Source organism: Furipterus horrens, unplaced genomic scaffold (assembly GCF_987537825.1).
Source record: "Furipterus horrens unplaced genomic scaffold, mFurHor1.1.pri manual_scaffold_12, whole genome shotgun sequence".
NCBI classification, from domain to species: domain Eukaryota; kingdom Metazoa; phylum Chordata; class Mammalia; order Chiroptera; family Furipteridae; genus Furipterus; species Furipterus horrens.
Genome location: NW_028327182.1, coordinates 87,869,615 through 87,892,594, shown reverse-complemented (window position 1 = coordinate 87,892,594; position 22,980 = coordinate 87,869,615). Strand labels below are relative to the sequence as shown.

The 22,980-nt window shown below is 34.0% G+C and overlaps 1 protein-coding gene and 1 non-coding gene across 3 annotated transcripts in view; one reads left to right on the top strand and one right to left on the bottom strand.

The window, feature by feature from the left end:
- The window catches only part of MICU3 (mitochondrial calcium uptake 3), a 70,805-nt gene that overhangs the window by 22,509 nt on the left and 25,316 nt on the right, over positions 1–22,980 (bottom strand). The window contains exons 4-8 of one of the 2 annotated variants that reach the window (XM_090258027.1): positions 16,751–16,829; positions 14,489–14,536; positions 11,980–12,062; positions 10,897–10,968; positions 7,667–7,705 (exon numbers count right to left, since the gene is read on the bottom strand). In XM_090258027.1, coding sequence (XP_090114153.1) covers positions 7,667–7,705; positions 10,897–10,968; positions 11,980–12,062; positions 14,489–14,536; positions 16,751–16,829 — 321 coding nt within the window. The remainder of the gene's footprint in view (positions 1–7,666; positions 7,706–10,896; positions 10,969–11,979; positions 12,063–14,488; positions 14,537–16,750; positions 16,830–22,980) is intronic. The other variant, XM_090258028.1, reaches the window with a different exon arrangement.
- LOC149996549 (small nucleolar RNA SNORA66) lies at positions 5,240–5,371 on the top strand. The gene has a single exon (XR_016507530.1). It is a non-coding gene; the product is annotated as a small nucleolar RNA SNORA66 (small nucleolar RNA).

The window sequence follows — 22,980 nt, the reverse complement described above, 5'->3', positions numbered from 1 at the left end:
CTATAGAAAAAATATATTTTCTGCACAAAGAAAAGAGCTAAATACACTCCTATATACTGATTACCTCTGAATGATGGCATTTAAATATTTTTTTATTTGCTTCTTTTTGTGTTCCTAAATTTTAAAATAAGAACATATATTTATCTATCAGTATATGATTTTTTAAAATAAAAAAAGTTATTTAGAGCCTAACAGCTTACAGTCCTCTCCTACAGAAAGCTTTTCCCCTTTAAATTTAACTCCAAAGATTAAATTATGCTTGAATATATAACTGAATTGCTGCAATTTCTTAAATAGACTTATAAATTATACCATTTCTGACAGAAGGGACAATATTTTTACAGCAACTACTGTCATGCCCTGCCTTAAGTAAATATATGATATACAATTAACAAGAAAATATAGCTAATATATCAGTGATTTTCCTGGCACACTGTTCCTATATATGGTTCTGTTCAGGAGCCAGTGTTTAATTACTTAATTAATGACATTGATAATATAATTAAGAGTAAAATTTCAGAACATGCAGAACTTGTAGAAATCTTTAATGCCAGAAAAATATAATAGGATATTTAAAATAAATTTAAGGTAGCCATAAAAATCAGAATAAATTTTATTAGCAAGAAATGCAAAGCAAGTACAGAATCAGAACAGACCCATGCAGGCTAAAGAAAGACTGACAGGGGAATGTGTCCAAATATAACTGAGTGATGTGATGGCCAGGAAATGTTTTGATATGTAAACAGTAGAAAAATTGTCAAGGACTTAATTCAGTCCCCTTGGTGTTTCTGATGACTCTTTGAGCTTCAGGCCTCCCTGCCAGAGTGCAAGGTAGGTGCAGACCTTCACTCAAAGAGGAAAAAGACGTAGATAGTTCAGAAGAACTTTAAAATGAATGGTACAGGTGAAATGATGTCCCAACTGTACTGTATACTGTAAGTCTGATAAATTTTTAGCCTAAGTTTAGAGTTGGTTAATTGTAGAACTTCCTCAGTCTTTGCAGTTTGGATCAAGAATCCGTAATGACTTTTTGGCTGAGCCAAAGCATGGTTCTATGCAAGGCATTCCATGGCATTTATGATGGAAGGAAGGAGGAAACGAAAGAGAGAAAGAAGGAAGGAAGGGAGGGAGGGAAGGGCAAGCTATGATCTGAAAAGTGTCTATGTTGAAATGCTAACCCCCAAGGGCCTTAGGTGACGGCAGAGCCTTTATGAGGTGATGATGTCATGAGAGTACAGCCTTCATGAATGGGATCAGGGCTTTTACACAGAGGCCCAAGAGAGCCCCTTTGCCCCTTTCCAGCAGCTGAGGACACAGCAAGAGGGCTATGTCCTCTGTGGACCAGGAAGTGGGCCCTCATCAGCCACCCACCCACTCTCCTGGCTGCATGATCTTTGACTTCCCAGCTTCCAAAACTGTGAGAAATGTCTGTTCTGTATAAGCCACCCAGTTTACGGTAGTTGGTTACAGCCTCCCCAGTGGACTAAGACAGAGGGAGGATGGAAGGAAAAAAGGAAGGAAGTAAAAGAAGGGAGAAAGTAAAGATGAAAGGAAGGAAGAAAAAGTCAGAAAAAAAAGGAAGACTGATTTAGGGATGGGAGCATATCCTGTGCAGATAGGAAGACACCCTATATGTAGTTAGGGTTTGAAAATGGTTATACTCTGAGATTAGGCAAACTATGAAAAAAACAAACCAACCACCAAAATAGCAGCCCACAGAATCAGAGAGTAAACTGCCTTTACTATTAGTGATATTTAAAAATACACAGAGAAGAATACAAAACTTTATAATCTGTGCCGCTATGACAACTGTGGACTGAAATACTGTAATCTGAGAATTGTAATTTAAAGTTAATGGGACTGTAGTTCCCCGCGGCGTAACATAGAGACACACATACATCCACACACACACACACAATCTTCACAGGAAAAACACACCCTTACCTGAGTACTTAAAGAAATCCACACAGACGCATTCCAACAAATATATACTCACGTAAAGGAACATAAGCCACCGTGAGAACTAGCAGAAACAACAAGCAACAGAACAAGACCTGCAGACTCCAGATATTTAAGTTATTAGATATGGAATATAAAACAAATTTATTAAGTTTCAAAAATGAAGCTGTATTTGAAAGGATTTTTTTGGGAAAAGCAGACGACCAAAAAGTATTAAGTTGATTAGAAAAAGAACCAAATAAAACATCTAGAAATGAAAACCAGAACCACTAAAATTTACTATTGTATAACATATAGCTGGAAAGGAAATCAGTAAACTGGAAGATAATCTGAATAAATTTTACAGAATGCAATGTGAAAAGATAAAAATATGGCAATTATGTATGAAAGACAAGGTTAGAGACACAGAAGAGAGCATGAATATCTATGAAAGCTCCAGAAAGTAATGATAGAGAAATGAAAAGAGACAATATTCAGAGAGATAGTGGCACTAAATATTCAAGAGTTAATAAGTGTAAACAATCGTCATTTGTGAGAAGCACAATAAATTTCACGACGGATAAGAGCAAAGAGAGATAGATATACTAAAGTAAAACTGTAGAACACCAAAGACAAATTAAGTCTTAAAAGTAGCCAGAAAGAAAACAAATTATCTACAAAAGAATAATAATTAGGCTCAGAGCTGACTTTTTAATTTCAACAAAAGAAGCCAGAAGCCTGAAACGATATAATTTGCTGAGAATAAGTGTCAGCCTACAATAATATATCTAGTAAAACCTTTTAAAATAAGGGCATATATACATACATTGAATCACTATGTTGTACACCTGAAACTGATATGTCAATCATACCTCAACTTAAGAAAAACAAAACACCAAAGTCATAGACACATAACAGATGAGTGGCTGCCAGAGAGGCAGGTGGCAGGGTAGGGATGGGGAAGTGGTGAAGGTGGTTAAAAAGTACAAACTCCCAGGTAAGATAAGTAATGTAATGTACAGCATGGTGACAACAGTTAACAAAACTGTAGTGGACACTGGAATTTGCTAAGAGATCTTGTAAGTCCTATCACAAGAGGAAAAAATTTGTAACTATGTGAGGTGATGGATGTTAACTAAATTTATTGCAATATCTACATATATCAAATTATGTTGTAGACATTAAACTAATACAATATCATGTGTCAATTATATTTTAATAAAACTTTGGGAAAATAAGGGCAAAATAAAGATATTTCCAGAAAAAGGGTTAAAAAAAAAAATGTACCAAAAGACACCCACTTGAGGATCATAGAATGGGTGAGATTAAAGAGGGAACTCGTAAGTAATGGCAAATATCTAAGTAATTCTAAATGAACACTCATGGTATATATTTAATAAGTCTAATTTGTGGTATTAAAAAAAGACAAATGCAAATAGTGTGCAATGTCAAGTACCCATGCCAGGAGGGGAAAGAAAGATATTAAAGCACTATAAGAATCTATATTTGAGGAAGAGAGTAAAGATGTGGCCTAACCTGACTTATTATTTTAAGTATACTTATTGAAAATTCAAGAATATAGAGGAAATAGAATGTTTTCTATATGAATACAGAGGAAAATAAAAAGCTAAGAGAGAATAAAAGTATATAGAATGGCTAAAATAAATCCAAATAAATTAGTAATCACATATTATAAATTAACTGAATTTTTCAATTAGAATGCAGATAAAAAGGAATCAATAAAATACACAAAATATACTTCTAATAAAGACACACCTAAATATAAGGAAAGAGAGAGGTTGAAGGAGATATACCAGACGTTTATTATTGACAAGCTAGTCAATAGCACCAATCTTCTCACTGAGAAGAACTGAAAAAGCTGGACAACATATAAAGCCGGTATCTTCTTCAAAGCATCTCAAAGACCATGTTGACAGTTGCACTGATGTTGCAAAAGCAACGGTGGCTCAGGCTTCCGAAGCCTTAGTATAAGGACAGCGGTGGCACTAAAGACCAAAGCCATTACGTTTTCCAGTTCCATATACTCACATTAAAAAAAAAAAAGTCTCACTTATAATGTACTTGCTGAAGAATAAACCTACAACATTGTTAAACTGACCTTCAAGCACACGTCTTTCCAATGCTCAGTGTGACAGAACAGGAAGCGGCAGTCCTCCCGCCTACTGATGCAACACGGTTGTCTTCAGAAAAAACGGTTGTGTGTGGTTTGTGTTGAAAAGAGAAGTAGCCACTTTGTTCATGAACAATCATTCTTATTTGAAAGAACAATGGATAGACAAACTATGGCTGTTCAGACTTTGGTATCTGGCAGACTTTTTTTTTTGACAGTGAACTCAGTGAGCCTGTCACTCCAAAGGAAACCACTGATGGTATTTGTTGCCAGAATAACACGCTGCGACAGACTGATGCAGATGTGCCTATGAGAAACCAGCTGCCTTCTACGGAGCCAGATGTTAGAGATCTGCAAAGAATGTAAAATCCCACGGTCCTTGCTACATTTTTGGAGTTATTTTTCACAAAATATTTGTTAACATGTTTTTTATTTTAAAATGGATTAGTAAATATTTTTAAATTTCTCAGCTTTGACTTCTAATATAATAAATATCGATAGGTGTAACCGACATAAGCAGAAGTCCTTTGGGGTCCTCACTAATTTTCAACCCTGTAAAGCGGTCCCGAAAACCAAACGTCTGATAATTGTGCTCACAGCCACAAACGTCAGTGAACTGGGACCACATACAACACGGAGAATGAAAGTGACAGCCATGACGTGGAGTCAAATAAGTAAGACCTGGAGAAACTCATGTACCGTGATCCCATTTATATGAGTTTCAGAATGAGTAGAACTAAATTATATTATTTATGATGCATAAGTAGGTGGTAAAATTGCAAGAAGTGCTTTCCATAGAAGTTGTTATCTTTAGAAGAAGAGGAAAGGATTTTGGTTGGAGAGACATATTGAAGGGGCTTTCTGGAGAATGGCAATGTTTCTTTTTGATCTATATGGTGGTTAAACTGTTATTATTAGTTTTTTTTTATCTGCAGTGAATTTCTGAACTAAAAATATATTTTAAAAATCAGGAAAAGCTTCATCATCACTAGAGGAAGAAACAGAAAATAAAAAAACACAAACTATTAATAAAAATAAAGGCAGGGGAGGGGGCATAAAGGGGATAAATGGTAGTGGAAAATATAATAAAACACTTGATCTTAAAAAAATAAAAATAAAGGCAGTATATTTATTCTAACAACAAAACAGACATTAAGACAAAAACATTTCATGGAGATGTGATCACTAACTCTGCAGAATGTTGCAGAAGAGAGGGAAACCAGGTTTTCTCAAGTAATTGTGGGGCCAGAAATGTGTTAGCCTCAGAAGCTAGGAGGGGGTCCGTTCTATCCTTGTACAGTGTTAAAAAAATTTCTAGATATCTAGGGATAGGATATAATAGAAGATTCAATTCACTAAAAAGACATAAGTAATTTATATTCTTCAATAGGCGATAACAATGTTTTAAAATACATAAAATGACAGAATTATAAGTAGAAATGGACAAGTCTATCATTGTAATGTATAATTTAACATGCTAATTGACAGATCAAGCAGACAAAATCATTAGTGATGAGAGATTTAAAACATATAATTAACATGTTTGATCTAATCTATATATACACACACATACACACATATACTGGTATATATTCTATCTTAAAAATATAACCCAGTCATTTATGAATATTGACACTGTTTTAATCCATAAAACAAGTCTCAATAATGTCAAAAACTTGTATAAAAATTAGTACATTTTCTGACCACAATGGAAATAGGGTAAGTCAGATAATCTTTAAATACTTTAAAAAGTCAGATAAGGCATGCCAAAATCAAATATACCTGACTTTTGCATTATTTATTCTTTTGATGTTTTAATATTTATTTTCAATATAATGGTAAGATAATCAAGAATTGACTATATGGGAAATATGAAAGGAATCGGGGTTGTTTGGAACAGAAAAGGTTATAAGGCAATGACTTCGTGAATACTGAAGCAAGAAATGTAGCACAAAGAATGATTTGATCGAACACAGGCAGAACCTGGTGCAGTGACTACATGTTGGAACAGGCTGCTACAGAGAACACAGAATCCCTTTCTCTGCAGCCAAAGCCAACAGGGCCTCTGCTCTTACTGAGGAATTTCTTCGTAAACGTAGAATCTTAGGTTATATTGAGCTCCATGAACTGTACTCACATAAATACTTTATCACTCCAGTTGATCTACAGCTCTGTAAACTAGTTAATTCATAACATATTTGTGCAATACATACACCAATGATATTTCGTATAAATTTTCAGGCTACCTGAATTTTTTCTAAATTTAAATAAATTTTTCTTATTTGCTTGCATTTTTGAAAATTACTTACGAATTTAAAGGAGAACTATAAATTGCCACAATCAGAAAATGGTTCATGGAATATAGCATTATAGTCTGTAAGATTTTTATCTTCCATATTTTTACAAAGTTTTAAACTGGTTAAGAGAAATCTTTTAAAAATTTTAAGAAAAAGGCAGCCCTTATTTAATGACAAATGGTAGTAAATTTTGTAGAAAAAAATTTAAACATCTTGTAAGGGATCAACATACCTAGTCCATCCTATGGATCACGTGGACTTGGTTTATTCTTCAACCCATTCTAGGTCCAATCCCTGTGACTTTTGCAAGATATCTTAGGTTTATTTTACGCTGAACTGGCCTCCAGTATATGCAAAGCTAGACTGTAGCTTGGACTTTCGATTATTCAACACAGGAGGCAGCACGGCTATTTGCAGAGCTGCACACTAAACTGAACCATTTTAGCAGGGTAACACTGAGTCAGTTACCTTGAATTCAAGGCCTTCTCTCTGGTGGAATTTGTATCATGAGGGACCCTTCGATCTTGGGAAAATTAAATGAACTGCACATGTTTACATTTGAAAGGGGCGCAGTTTACTCTTGATTGTTTAGTAGCTGGGTTAACCCGCAAGCTCAACTTTCCACCAGAAAGCAAAGAAGACAGAAGCTTAGGGTAAGGAGAGCACTTTTGGAAGATCATTTACAGAACTCCCAACTTTGTCAGGAAAAGAAGAGTCTGAATATCATAATCCTCTTTGAGAAATAACATGATATATCGATATATTAAGCATACCATATGTCATCTTATACCAGACTTTAGTATAGACCATAGGCAGTAGGCAGGCATCAAAGGCTTTAGAAAAAAATTGGGAAGAAATACTGAGAACTAAGAAAAGACTATCCATTAACATACCTCTGTATTAGAATTGAGAAAAGAATGTATATCAGATATGCAGATCTAGTTTTTAAAATACCTGTGTTCTGCAGAAGCAGGAGATGAAAATCTGCTCCATAATTTGTATTTAACTCTTCAAATACTGCTGAAAATTATAAAATTTCAATTGTTCTATCAGAATTTTTAGTTGTTGTTCACTCATCTTTATTTTAATTTAAAGTTAAAGATATATACTCTGTATATTTTAGTCTTTTCATAAATCTAGGAAGGAAATAAAAAATTTTGGCTTGGTTGTATCCTATTATATTCAATAAATTTTTAAACACTTTCAGTAGCAGATTACAGCTTTATGTAACAAAATAACATTATCAAGTATAACAGGTGAGGGCTATTCACATAAAGAACATTTAAAGTGTTGTACATACACTGTTAGTAGGTGAATGGTATCCATAAAGTTGAAGACGCTGACATAGAGCACAAAGGGCCAAATGAAGTGTCACATTTCAGAACGAACCCAAGTACAGCCAAAAAAAAAAGGAAAAAGATGACAAAGTAATCAATTAGGAAGGGCAAATCATTATGCTACATTCTATATCTAGAGAGCGCACATACAAGTGGGATAAACGTTAAAGATGAGTGGCAAAGTTTTAAAAATCTCATTAAACATTAAGTGAATTTGTGCTCATTTCCACCACTTTCACTGTAACTTTCTGATAGACCTATCGCACGAGGTAAAACACGTTCCTCCGGAGGGCGTGGTTTCATGCAGATGCGCCTGGGCCACTCTGTGGGGTGCGGAAACCTAGGTGAGCAGCGTGAAAGTGGAAATGGAATGAGGGACCTGCTCTATTAGTGCCACAGCCTTCTGCAAGTTCGTGCATCTAAGATTGCTTTCTCATCTGTAAAACAGAGACGGTACTTACCTGGGAGAAACGTGAGGGCTAAGTGGAAGTAAGATTTATAATGGCTAGAGCACAGAGGCATAGTTAGTTTTATTTGGCATGTAAGTATTTTTTAATTTAGTTTTGATTTCATTTTGATTTGGGTATATAAAGATTCAGTTCAAATAGCTACGTGGTTCTAATTGCTTTTTGAGTGTTTATTATAGTTCACATACTGTTAAGTGGCTCTGTGTTTTTGCACAACAATCACATGAGATTATTTCTCCCGTTACCACCTTTGTAAAAATGAAGAAACTGAGCCATAGAGATGTTAAGAACCTTTTTCAAGGTCACCGAAGTTATGAAGGGCAGAGCTAATGTTCAAAGCCTGGAAATCTGGCCTTTGGGTCTGTGCTATCCTGTCTCTCTAATATAATCCACATATTTTCACTATAAATTTTAATTGCTTCAGAACTCAAAATCTCATCAGTTACATTTGCATAATTTAAAATGTGATGACTATTAACAATAAGTTACCACTAATGATCTTTATCATTAAACACAGCAACAAATATTTGTAGAGAGCCGTACTGTTGTATTGTTACAGAGTTCTGAGGCTGTTTTAAGAAACCATCTGATAGCTAAATAGGTAAATGAGATTTTAGGAGCACTAATTAAACAAGGTCAGATAAATTTATGTGAGGTCCTTGTGGAGATCAATGATTTTAGAAAGCATTCTTTTACAAAGAAACAAGTTATGTATTACTTCTAAGTTATTTTTATTTGTTCTTGAAAACAAGTCTTCATGTATCTGCTAGGGAAAGCTTCACAGACATATAAAATAATACAATTTTGGGTATGCTGATATAATTTAGATTTCATAATTGAGACCAACTTTCCCGAATTTGTCCAAGTTAATGAGGTTTTCCTATGTTACTATTACAGACGATTTGCATTAAATCAGTATTAAATTTACTTTACTTGGGCTATGATGTAGTTCAGAGCGAAGATTTGTGCTGACCCAGCAGGTTTTCTCAGTGTGGGTTGTCTGCTACTATTTCTTCCTTTCCTCTCTCCCCTCTCTCCCTTTGTTACTTGACTTACATATTTTAGTAAATGTTAATGATTAGAATAATATTTATTGTACTTTTACTGGAAGACTCATAAGTCCTTTCTGGAAGTAGTATAAATAAACAAATAAATTAAAGTTATATTTCCTTCCACTAAAATATGATCTACTTTATCATTAAGGTATATCAAGATTAATTATATAATTCAACCTCCTAAATGATATTTTATTAACTTGTGTACATAGTCAGTTATAGCTGTTAACTTATCAAAATTAAAATAATTGTTTATTCTTTGAGTATATTATATTATCTACTTATGAATGTATTTAAATTTCTAGTATGAAGGTATTTAACTAACTTGCTAATAACCTAAAAATTGCACTTATGGGGCTAATTCATATAGGATTTATTGATTACAATTTGAAAACCATGAGACCTAAATTAGAGAACCCTTAATAACCCTATAATACTTGGCTGACAGTATAATCAGCTCCTTTGATTTTTTTTTAAAGAATGCCTTCCATAAACTTTATCAATTAGTATATTGGGGGCAGTTCAACAAATACTGATATATCATAGTCAACTATAGCATAAAATAGTATGTGTTGCATGATCCCAATATTCTGCTTTTATTAATATAAATGTAAATACACATTTTATACATCTATTGGGATTGAACATGGCACCCATCCTCTCTGGATAATACATGTTTTTTAAAAAATCTAATATTTATGCTTCTAACAATAAGAATAAAAAATGCTGTAACTCTCTGAAGTTAATTATTTGAATTCCCAGTAGACCAATGAAAATCACTAATTTGAAAATGGAGCAATTATGATTTACATGCCAACAAAATTCACCATGTTTCTGCTATTTAAGTACTAGATGAAGAAATACGGTATAGTGAGTAAGGGTGTAGATTTTGGGGCTGGCCAGCCATGGGCTCAATCTTGGCTTTGTCACTTAATAGTTATGTAATTTTGGACAAGATATTTAACCTTTCCAACTATCAGTTTCTACATCTATAATTACAGATAACAGAGAACTGCGGGCTAGATTAAATGAGAAAATGCATGCAAAGCATCTAGTTTAGTGCCTGAGAGTAAGGTCTCAGCACCCGTTATTTTTTATTATGTGAACCTGGGATGTCTCATGTTGAAATATTTGGGACAAGCAAAAGAAAACGGGTAGGAAAGTGGCATGAAATGTTGTTTTGCTCATTCTACCTTCAGGGTAAGATGAAAACATCATCCCAGAAGAAGAAATCTATAATACATACTTCTAAGAATGCAAAAAAACACATTATTTCCTTGTTTTTGCTTCAACATTCATATTGTTATGGCACCACTAAATCCACTCATATATAGAATTAAATCTTTTGCAATTCACCTTCAAATTTGTATCTGCATAATGATCAGTATTAATCTATAGTATAATATACCCTTCAAATCTCATGGATAACAACAATATGAATAAAATGATTTCATAAATGCAATTATGGATACAGATATTTAATATCAATATTTGATATAAATATTGATATTGATGCATATCAATACTGAAGCAATTTTTCTACATAAGAACTTTAAAACGATTTCTGAAAGGGACAGCTATAAAACTACAGACTTTAGTTACCGTTTTTAACATGAGTGAAGAAATTCTTATCTAGAAAACCCATCAGAAATGGCTATAAATTATTCTTACCAGCATTGCATGCTTTTCTTCATCTCCTTTAGTTTCTCTCTTTTCATTTTTTTTCCTGAATATCTCCTGAAGCTAAAAAGGAAACCACTCAAGAATCAAGTAGCACACAAGAGTTTCAGGGCACCTACCTACCACCCTATATTAACTAGGTGCAGAAAATAGCTAGCTTCATCTACAAATAACATTAAAAGGACTATATATATATATATATATATACTGATTTTTTCCCTGAGGCTAAGAAAATACATCCTTTGGGATTAGGAATCCACAGTTAAGTAAAATGTACAAAATTATAGCTTCATTTTATCTCTAAGGCACAAAGACCTGGGGTTTGTGGGTCACAGGAAAGAGATGAGGCCTCCTGGGGTATAAAGAATGTTGGCACAGGACTCAGGGTCTCTGGGTTCGAGCCCGTCTTCTGCAGAAAGAATATGGAATAGACATTTTGCCACAGAAGTAGGCACAGAAATACGTGGGTAAAAAGAGACTGAAAAATTCTGGAAGGTAGGGTGGGGTGATACGATGAATGATGTCGCCAGAGCAGCATCCACATTGGGTAAGGAAGATCAAAGGACAAATACCTAAAAGCAGTCTTACTCCTCCTACTGTAGATCAGCCTTCAGTCACAGACAGGGGAAGAGAATGGGAAAATGGAGACAAGACTGGAGTGCAGGCAGAAATGAATGAAAGGCAAAGGAAGAACAGTGATCATCAGTCCAGGAGCAGGAAGGAAGGGGAGTTCCTGCCGCGCTGCTGCGACTGGGCAGCCTGCGCGATGGGGCCTGAGCACTAACTGGGCACATGTGACACTTCAGGTTGCAAGTTATACACACAACAGAAAATATCTGATACATTTCAAACTTCCAGAAACAGTGTAATCAACTATACTCATTTTTATACACTGAATATAAGTTACATTTTTACAATGTAAAAATTATTCAAAGTACATGAGAATATACTTCTTTATTAAATTAAGGTGAAAGTATAAATTTTTCATTCTTCCTTCTACAATCCTATTTAAAATAATGTGAAAACATAAGCAATATTTAATTGTTGATAAAATTCAGCATATAATATACATACCACCAAAAACTCCTTTTTATCCACCATCTCATTGCCATCAGTGTCAAACATGTTGAAAGCTATTCTAAAACCTGCATGTGGCTCTGCCAGAAAAGATAGAAAAGTATTTATGTAATGGGAAATGGTTTTAAAGTACAAAGTTCCTATTAGTTGTAAACACGTCTTTAACCAATAAATTGAAAGCAACATGTTACTATTATTTAAATATAATAAAAGCTGCATATAAGTACACACATTTCTGCTTCATATATTAGCATATTTAGTAGCAGAATTGATAATATATTTTTAAAATACTATGTGATACTTGTTGTATAGTACTGACAGTAAAATTTGACTACCTTCTTTCCAAAAAATAAATAAGGCACAATGAACTAGTCCAAATTCTAGGGAAAATTATAATGGAAATGACCTGTGAAAATAAATGTCAAGCATGCAAGATTACATATTTGGGTTTAAACTTGTAGAGGCTTTAAAAACAGAAATATAAAATAAGAGGCTTAAATAATTAATTCCCAATTCCTCCCAAAATACAAGAAACAATTACTTTTCTGAAAAAGACAGACTTTCACCTCCTATGAACCGCTTTAATTTTATGAATCCTACAATGAGGTTCAATCCTTTTTCTCTTTTCACGTCTAAAGCATAAGAAAGAAAACTTGGACACAAGGAAAATTGAACATGTCATTAAAGGAGGAGTTCAGTGGACATGCCTTTTCCAAAACATCTGACCTACTCTTTAGAGATGACTGGCAAAAAAGTTTGCAGAGGGACCTCCCGCAGATACACTTGCCACTACCTGTTAAGAAATCTTGAACCTGGCAAAAGAGAAGCATACAGACCTACTTTCTTAACCAGTAATAGCTGTCTCTGGGAATAAAGGAAACTGAAGCCAGCTTTTATGCAAGTTCATTTCTTTGCATGTATTTAGGAATCTAAAGTTACTTTCACTATTATTCATTTGAGAAAGAAAAAAAAGTTACACCATCTCTGATAACTAAGTTTTAAGCTTTAGAAAGTTCGTGAAAATATAGAAAAGAAGCCCTTATTAGCATTGTTTGGAAGGGAAAATAAAGTTAAAATAATAAAAAGTAAAGAGGAGAAAACTATAGACAAGTAACACAAATTATCTAATCTACTTCCTGCCAGCCCTCTTTTCACATTTTTTTGGTTCTAGTCTAAATGACATCCATCATTTTTAAATTCAAACTCCTAAAAGTTTCTAAGAGGGCTCCTGAACTGCAAAAGAAGAGTTCCGGCATCCAAAGGTCCTTACCTTTCCACAGCGAGCAAAAGCCACCATGTGTTTATTCCAACACCCTTAAGCCACATACTCTGTCCCATCTTAACATATCACTTTCTTAACTAGTTCTGTTTTAGTCTTCCCTATCACTCTACCGGGTTAGGTACTTATAACTTTGAATTTTGCAACCAAAATTGTTATTCCAGCTAACAGGATAAGTTTGTAACGAGGCTCTGAGATACTCCGGCACCACCCTCATTTCCTGGTAGCACTGGCCATTGACTGGACTCCAACCATAGTTCTGGTTTCCATACATCCCCACGGATCCCCACAGTGGGGAATTCCACTACGGATAGTCTTTCGTTCATGTATTTTTTCATTCATTCACCAGCTACATTTTGAGAGGCTAACGTGTCAAACACTGTTCTCGATACAGAAATGGACAAAAAAGATAAAATCTTTACCATCATGGACCTTGCATTCGAATGCGGCAAGGCAGACAAGAACATGTAAACCAATAAACAAATACTTTGAAATAATTTAAGTACTATGAAGAAAATGAAATACTGTAAAGGGATAAAAAGGAAGAGATGAGAGAGGGAGCTATTTTAGAAAGGAAGCTCAAAGAAGGATTCTCTAAGTCTTCACATTTCAAAGGAAACCTGAATGACGTTTATTATCATGAGGATCTTGAAGAAAAGCACTGAGGGCAGAGGAGGCAGAAAGTACAAATTCCTGAGGCGGGAATAAAGGAACAGAAAGGTCAGGTGGCTGGAGTATAGTTCCACCATTAAATGCAATGAAATTTAACTAAAAACCTTAGTAAACTCTTCATGTATTTCATAAGAATCGCGTCATATAAGAGGAAGAGAAAAATGAAGCTGTTTTAGGATGTATTATGTGCATTCTGATAGACTTACTAATTAAAAGATTCATTCTTTCACACTAGTTTTGCAGAAAATGTGATTTGAATAGTGTAGCAAGAAATTTACAGACCATTTTTATGTCCTGACCTTCAGGCTCTCATGTAGATTAAACCACAGGGATTAATGTATGATATTAAATTTACTACTATACTGTAAGCCATAATAATATTTATGATTTTGACTCAATATGCCATATTTAGCATTTTCCATGGCCATTGGGACAACAATTTTGCAAAACAGCATGGAATGATTTTCAATAGTAAGAGAATCTAAGAAAGATTTGTTTTCTAAAATTCTGATTTAAAAAATTACATTCAGAAATATATTTAATGAGTATACTTACTTGTTAAAATACACAAAAGAAAAAGATACTCTGTGTAAGAAATCACACCTAGAAGATAAACAGTATCAGTTATGCTATATAAAAATATTACTTTTTCTTCATATTTATCAAGTAAAATATTCTTATAATAGCAGTAAGTTATATTAATGAAGAACTTACAGTTTTAAAGAAGATGCTAAGTATTATTTTAAATGACACCAACTTATAAAATCAGAGCAAAAAAGCAACAAACTAATTTAACTTTGTAGAAACCCATATAAAATTCCCATTAATGCTTTCAGATATACATGGTACTGGCAATAAAAACAAAAATTATAATGTTTCCTTATAGCTGTAACTTTTAAACTTGTTGCTAGTTTTCAGTGTATGGATCAAACATAAAATAAAAAGGTTGGAAATGGGTCAAGATGTAAAGTACTTAATTCTTAGTAACAGTTGAATAAAACATTTAGACTTTCTTCCTTCGGCGTTCAAAAAACAAAACTCTGTAGTTATGCTTTTTCTGCTTTCAAGTTATCATTATCATTGATAAAATTTGCTTCTATTAAGTGTAATCTAAGAAGTTTTTATTCTAATTATGGCTTGTACTTTATGTGTATTGCAGTCTGAATTCTCTGTAATGCCACGATCACAAACTTTAAAAGGAATTACTTTGGAGTAAATAAAAATATGAATTCTGTTACTCAAATTCTTATTTTTGGACTTTATACCCAAGACTAGAATTAATGCGCAAACTGACTTTCCAAGTGGATCCTGAGAAATTAAATTCGGGAATAAGCCAACAACACTTTTCCAGATATCAGTCCTGATGTTTGGTAAAAGGGTATAAAGAATCCTTACATAACCAGATTGTGAACTTTAAACCTCCATTTTACCTGCTGTTCTTGGAGGCGACCCTCTTTGTTGTAGAACAAAGAAAAGAGGAGTCACTGTCAGGCAGTTTGTCAGAAGTCGTGAAGGGAACGAGCCAGGAGGCCCTGAAAGCATTCCCTTCTTTTGTTTATACTAGAATATTGTGACCTATAGACATAGTTCTGGTTGATTGCCATGAATGTTATGGGAGAAAGATTCTGGAATGGTCAATGTATATAAAGATACAATACCTAGATTCCATAGGGATCCCTTAAAAGAAAAAAGAAGAAGAAGAAGAAGAAGAAAGCAAGCACAAATACAGGAGGGAGAAAAGGAAATGGGATGGGAAATGGTCTCCACAGTTCCATCTGACTGTTCAAACTGGTTTAGTGGAATACATTTCCTGATCTTATCACCCCACCCTAAGATCTGAATGGCAATCTTCAAGACAACTTCCAGGAAAAAATTTCTAAAACCTTTAAAGATACTTTGGCACAAATTTTGCAAAGATTTTAAAACCCTAATTTATGAAATGCCTAAAATAAAAGTGTCTCCTCCTTTCAGATTCCATGAGAACTAGGTGGAAGCAATTTTTAATTCTACTTAGATAAAATATATGGGTTATAACTATTCCTTTAAACTATTTGTCTTCATGCTAAGCATTTTCAAAAGAAAAAGGTAACTTTATATAATTTAATATTTTTATTTTGTATATTCTTATACTTGAAAATATAAATAACATACTTCAAAGAAACAGTCCTTTGTAAGATTAAATTAATCTAAACATTTTATTAGTTTTTGCTATAAATACATACAAAAATTACACTGTAAAAGAAAACTGCAATAAAAGCTATGTAATTTGACTATATGTATAAATTAGTGAATTAAGTTAGAGACATAGATATGGATAATAGAGTAAATAGAAACAAATGAATTTTGCAGTAAGAGTCGTTTTTATAAAAAACATGTTCAAGTTGGGTGACCAACAAGAGATCCAATAAGTTTTTTATATTGATTAAACTTAAGAAAATCTATAATTCCCAAAAGTAAAACAGACATTTAGAGATTAGTATTTTGAAAAATGTTTTCTATGGGTAAATATAGTCTATACTTCTCAATATGGTTAAAAATGTTCTTTTTTACCCATAAAAGTTCATTTTGTTGTAAAAAAATTTGGAAGAATTAAATAATATATATATAAAAAGTAAAATAAAAACAACCCATAATCCCACTACTACCTAGAATAAACCATTATTAATATTTGTATGTTTTTCTCTTGTTTTTTCTCTATGCACACATAAACACACATAGTTGTAAAATAATTTTAAATATGAAGAAAATCTGTATATATAAATACCATAAGTAATATTAGGTCAATATTAAAATGCATGAGTACTAAAGTTAACTTACCTCTTTCTTTAAGGCTTCGAAATAGCTTTGATGATCCTTTCCAAATTGGTGGTGTTTCTGAGAGCATTTGATTTAATTCCTATAACATACAGTGTCATATGCTGATTAATAGGTAAATTAATTCTACAATAGATAAAAATATTTGAATTTTTATCCAAAAAATTCACTTAGAAGACCTGAGGCATGGCTGTGTTTATCCTATTCTCTACCTGCAGTTCATTTATCCACAAAACCCAGTAGCTGCCCATCATCCAAACATAAAATAAATGATAAAGATGCTGTAAGTGGTAGCTCAGTTAGAGCTACCCAAAGGATGAGATAAATTTAATAATTAGAGTAACATATATGTGATAATCAGATGAAGATAAAACAGTGAGTTTAAGTTGTGGAGCCAGTCAGAAAAGGACAGCGTCATGGTACACCACTGAACACCACTGGAAAAGGTGGGCTTCCTAATCAAGGTCAGAGCGGACCCCCTGGCTTCACACACTGTCTGTTCTCTGTTGCCCTTTTGGATTTAAGGGGCTTTGTTGCAGAAGAAGTAAATGGACAAAGGGTATATCAGGAAGGACTGAAGAATATTTTAATAGTGACCCAAAGAATTATGACAGAGGAAATGGGAGGACAAAAACACTGAATTATTGTAGACATTTTCTTTTTTTTTCCTCTAATTTTAACTTAAATATTCAGTGAAGCACACAGACTTCAATTGTTGATTATCGTATTTTTTTGTTTGTTTGTTTTTAAATCAAACTATCACAGCTGGTGGTGGGGGAAACTATTTTGAAAAAATTAAACATTTGAATTAATCATTAGATACTAAAACAATTTTGAATTTATTATATATACTGTGTTGGAAATAACTAACAGAAAATTATAATTTGGTTAAATTTTTGTGAAGAAAAATTATTAAAGGATTTGGTGAGATAACTTGAAATAATTTGAAATCTAAACATCAGTCTGCCAAGCAGCACACTGAAAAGCCCTAGAAACCACTTCTGCTTCCAGACCTGGTTCTTGCTCCTCCCAGTCCGGTCCCCCAAAGCCCAAGCATCATTACCTGGGAGGTTAGAAATGCAGACTCTCAGCTCTCCTTCCAGACCCGCTGAACCAGAACCTGTGTTTTCACCAAGATACCCAGGTGACTTTTATGTACATTCAGGTTGGGAAGCACTTTAGACAAGTCCTTCCTGACGGAGTTGTGCTTAAAAATGTGCTGTGGCATTTATTAACCATCTTTTTCTTTACGAAGTGGAGTTAGCATGCAAATAAGCAATCCCTGGATGCCAGAGGCAGGAGCGGTATTTTTAGGGGACCTGTGCACATCCTGCAGCCCATCTGTAAGTCCTGGCTTCCGTTTCCTTCGGAGCGTTATCCCTGCACTGCAGGTAACAGATGCCGCCAACCGAAGGGGAACATGGCAGGAGGGCAGAGACTCAGGGATGAATCATGATGGGAAGCCGGGGTATTTACTGTTTAAACACACTAAACTCAAAAATATGCTTGTTAGTGCAAGAGATAGAAAACTTTAGTTTTTACCATTTCTATTACATAAATATTAATTTCTTTCATTTTAGCTGTTTCTATGTATTTGGCTTAAACTTAGCTACCTTTCATCGGGTGCCCTCAATGTAGTTGGCAGTGGGCTATTACAGTATCTCATTTAATTCTAAAAGAAAACCCTCATTTTGCATACTTGACCGAGTCTTAAAAACATAAGTAACTAACCCGAGGTCACACAACTAGTGAATGACTGGCCAGATCCTTACTGATTCTAGGCAGTTGGTTTTAGTAATAATTTAGTTTCTTCTGATCTAGATCATCCAACTGACACACTCATCTTCTCTGTCTTCTGTTCACTTTAAGGACTGCAAAATTTTATTAAAATCTCTATTTCCATTCAGGCTGGGAATCTCTCTCCCCACTCCAGTGCCTATCTTAGTCCTTTATATGCAGTATACGTAGTAGTGTCATATAATAAAGAAGTTGATTGGCCTTTGTCCCGGGTTCCTGAGAAGGAGACTCTATATCCTAGCATCACACCTGAGCTTGTGCTAAGGAGGTGACTTGGGATGGGGGCTGAGAACCAGAAAGAACCACCATGGGATTAAAGCATTGGGGCTCTGAGCTAGCCCAAACTCTGGGAAGGGGACTGGAAAGGGACTGGAGATTGAGTTCCATCATGTGGCCAACGATCCATTCAATCATACCTATTCAATGGAACCCTCAATTAAAACTCTTGACCCAAGCTCAGTGGAGCTTCCAGGTTGGTGACTACACAGATGTGCCAGGAGGGTGATACACCTGATTCCATGGGGAGAGGGCACAGAAGCTCTGTGTTTGGGGCCCTCCTATACTTTTACTTAATGGTATAGGAGGGCCCTTATTTGTGTCCCTTATAAGTATAAACTGTAATTTTAAGTGTAGGAGGTTCCTGAGCTCTATGAGTCAGCCTAGCAGATTATTAAACTTGAGGTGAGTTGTGGGAACTGCCTGGATTTGTAGCTAGTTGTTAGAAGTATGGGTGGCCTGGGACCCTTGAACTTGTAGCTGGCATCTGAAATGAAGGCAGTCTTGTTGGGGACTGGGTCCTTAAACCTGTGGAGTCTGAAAATAACTGGGTGGTTATTGTCAGAATTATACTGCAGTTTTGCAAATAGGTACCAAATAAATATTTGCTGGGTTGAATTCAGTTACCTAGAATTACAGTTGCCTTTTAGAAGATTTATATGATTTCCTTAAATGCATAGAATTCTGTCCTATTATATAGTTAATATACATATATTAAAATTAGTAAATACAAAAAATAAAAACTAATTGTAATCCAGGGATGAACCACAAAAGTTTAATATCCTTTTAGTCTAATTTTTTTTTAATTTTATTTATTTTATTTTTAGAGAGAGGGGAAAGGAGAAAGAGAGGGAGAGAAACATCACTGTGTGGTTGCCTCTCACTCGTGCCTCCAACTGGGGACCTGATGTGCAACCTAGTCATGTGCCCTGACTGGGAATCGAACCAGCGACACTTGGCTCGCAGGCCAACGCTCAATCCACTGAGCCACAGCAGCCAGGACTAGTTTAATTCTTTATCAGGCATTTTCACATAGTATTTTGTTATTATTGTGGCAATTAGTAAATCATTTCTTACATATTGTTTAGTAAGTTACTCTTTGCATCTAATATAATGGGCATATTTTCCTGCCCAATATTCTTCATTTTAATTTTCATAACTATGTAGCAGTTGTCTATATTAGCAGTTCTGAAATGTAACTCTATACTCTGAAAATTATTATGGATTCAAGAGATATTGCTCATGTGAGTTATATCTATCAATATTTAATGCATGTGGAAATAGGGACAATAAAATTTAAAAATATATACAAATTCATATTATATTAGCTGTCAAAGTGATGTTGTCATCACTGGTCATGCAGCCTCATTACAGAATGAGAGAAATAAAACCAGTATCTTCTCAGTATTATTATGAAAATCGTTTTGACGTTATGGATCCCTAAAAAGGTCTTTGAACTTTAAAGAACAACTGGTCTATATTATTGCAACTTGCTGTTTTACTTAACCTAGTGTTTGCTCATTCTGTTCATGCTGATAATATAAGTAGCTCTACTGCATTTATTCGTTTTAGTTTTGTATTACTGTTATTTGTCCTTAATATGCCTATTTTGCAATTCTTTTATTCATTTCTGTACTGATTGACACTTATAATGTTTCTAATTTTTTTCTGCTATTACAATTAATGCTGCAGGAAACATGTACAAGACTCCCGGTATAAATGCACAAATGTTTCTCTAGTACACATACCTAGAAGTAGGATTTTCAATATGTACTTTCAACTTCACTACATACGGTCAAATTTCTCTCAAAAGTGAATATACCAATTTACATTCTCACCTGGGTCCTCTCTTCTTGTCCATGCTAAGTGTTGGTATTATTACTAGGTTTCTGGAAGCTGACAATCTGATGGCTGGGAAGTAGTATCATATCTGGTTTAATTTATTAGCGTATCTCTGATTACTGCTGATATTGAGCTCATTTACATATATATGTATATATGTGTATATATATATATATATATATATATATATATATATATATATCAGTCAGTCCGACCCTGTTTGTCCATTTTTTTATTGAGATGACTTTCTTTTCTACACTGACTTACAGTAGTTCTTTATGACTTACAAGACACTAAAGCTTTCCTGTTAAAATGCTGCAAGCATATTCTCTCATTTGTCATACATCTTTCAACACTGTTGACACTATTTTTTTGAATGCCAAAGTTTTTGATATTTAACGTTGTAAAATTTGTCAGTGATTTCCTTTGAGTTTTTCTTTATGTGTCTTTGTCTAATAAAACCTCCTGGGCTTCTTATTTTGCTTATATCAGAATTTTTGTTTCTCAAAAAAAAAAAAAAAAAAAAAATCCACCTGAAATTTGCTTTTGTATATGGTGGTCAGTTTGAGACCTAATTTTATTTGCCCACATGTAAGAAAGGTTATTGTTTTAATGTTTAAAGGTTAGCTTTCTCCAATGATTTATAGATCTTCCCACACATGCCTGAATCTGTTTCTGGATCCTATAGTCTGTTATGCTGATCTAATTAAAAATATTGCTATAATAGCAATACTACTTTAACTATTTTACTTTATTATTAATCTTAACACGATACAGTCCCAATTGTCCTCATCTTTCTTTTCTTTTCTTTTCTTTTTTTTCCAGAATTGTTTTGAAAATTAGGGGCCCTTACTCATCTAAATGAATCATTCCTGAACATAATATATTTCTCTTTTTATTTGTCTTTTTAAAACTATACTTAAATCTTGCAACATTTCTGTATTTGTTTATTGTTTTTAATTGTTTTGGTGGAGTCTTTAGGGTTTTCTATATAAAGAATCATGTCATCTGCAAAAAGTGATATTTTTACTTCTTCATTACCAATTTGAATGCCTTTATTTTCTTTCTCTTGCTTGACTGATCTGGCTGGGACTTCCATCACTACATTGAATGTATAAAAATCCACTGTGTCCCTATATACTAACAATTACATTTCAGAAAAAGAAATTTTTAAAGATTCCTTTTGCAATTGTAACAAAAAGAATCAAATACCTAGGAATAAACTTAACAAAGGATGTGGAAGACCTATATGTTGAAAACTACAAGGCATTATTAAAAGAGACTGAGAAAAGCCCAATGAAATGGAAAGATATTCTGTGTTCATGCATTGGAAGAAGTAGTCTAGATAAAATAACATTATTGCCCAAAGCAATATACAGACCTAATGCAATCCCAATCAAAATCCCAATGACACTTAAAAGAAAAGAAATGGAACAAAATCATCAGATAGGTATGGAATCACAAAAGACCCTGAATAGTCAAAGCAATCCTAAAGTGGGGGGCCCAAAGCTGAGGTATCAGACTCCCTGACTTCAAGTTATACTATAAAGTGACAATAATCAAAACAGCATGGCATTGGCAGGGAACAAAACACACACACAGACCAATGGAGCATAACTGAGAGCAGAGAAATAAACCCACAGGTATATGGGAAAGTAATTTTTGAGAAAGGGGCCAAAAATATACAATGGAAAAAAGACAGCCTCTTCAGTAAATGGTGCTACAAAAACTGGAAAGCCATATGCCAAAATATGAAACTAGAATATTGTTTACCCTTATATACAAAAATTAACTCAAAATCTATCAAAGACCTAAATGTAAGACCTGAAACAATAAATTACATAGAAGAAAACATAGGTTCTAAACTGTAATTACAGCCCTTGGACTCAGAAAAGAGTTTATAAATTTGACCGCAAAAACAAGGGAAATAAAGGCAAAAATAAATGAATGGGACTATATCAAACTAAAAAAGCTTCTGCATAGCAAAAGAAACCACAAAGAAAACAAAAGGGCAGCCTATTGAATGGGAAAAGATATTTGTAAACAACAGCTCCAACAAGGGGTTAATATCCAAAACAAACAAACCAGTTAACCTGAACAGAGCCTTCCCAAGAAGACATACAAATGGCCAACAGATAAATGAAAAGGTGCTCAACTTCACTAGTTATTAGGGAAATGCAAATCAAAACTATAATGAGATACTATGTCACACCTGTTAGAATTGCTATTATCAACAAAACGAGTAATAACCTGTGTTGGCGAGGTTGTGGGGAGAAAGGAACCCTCATTCCCTGCTGGTGGGGATGGAAACTGGTACA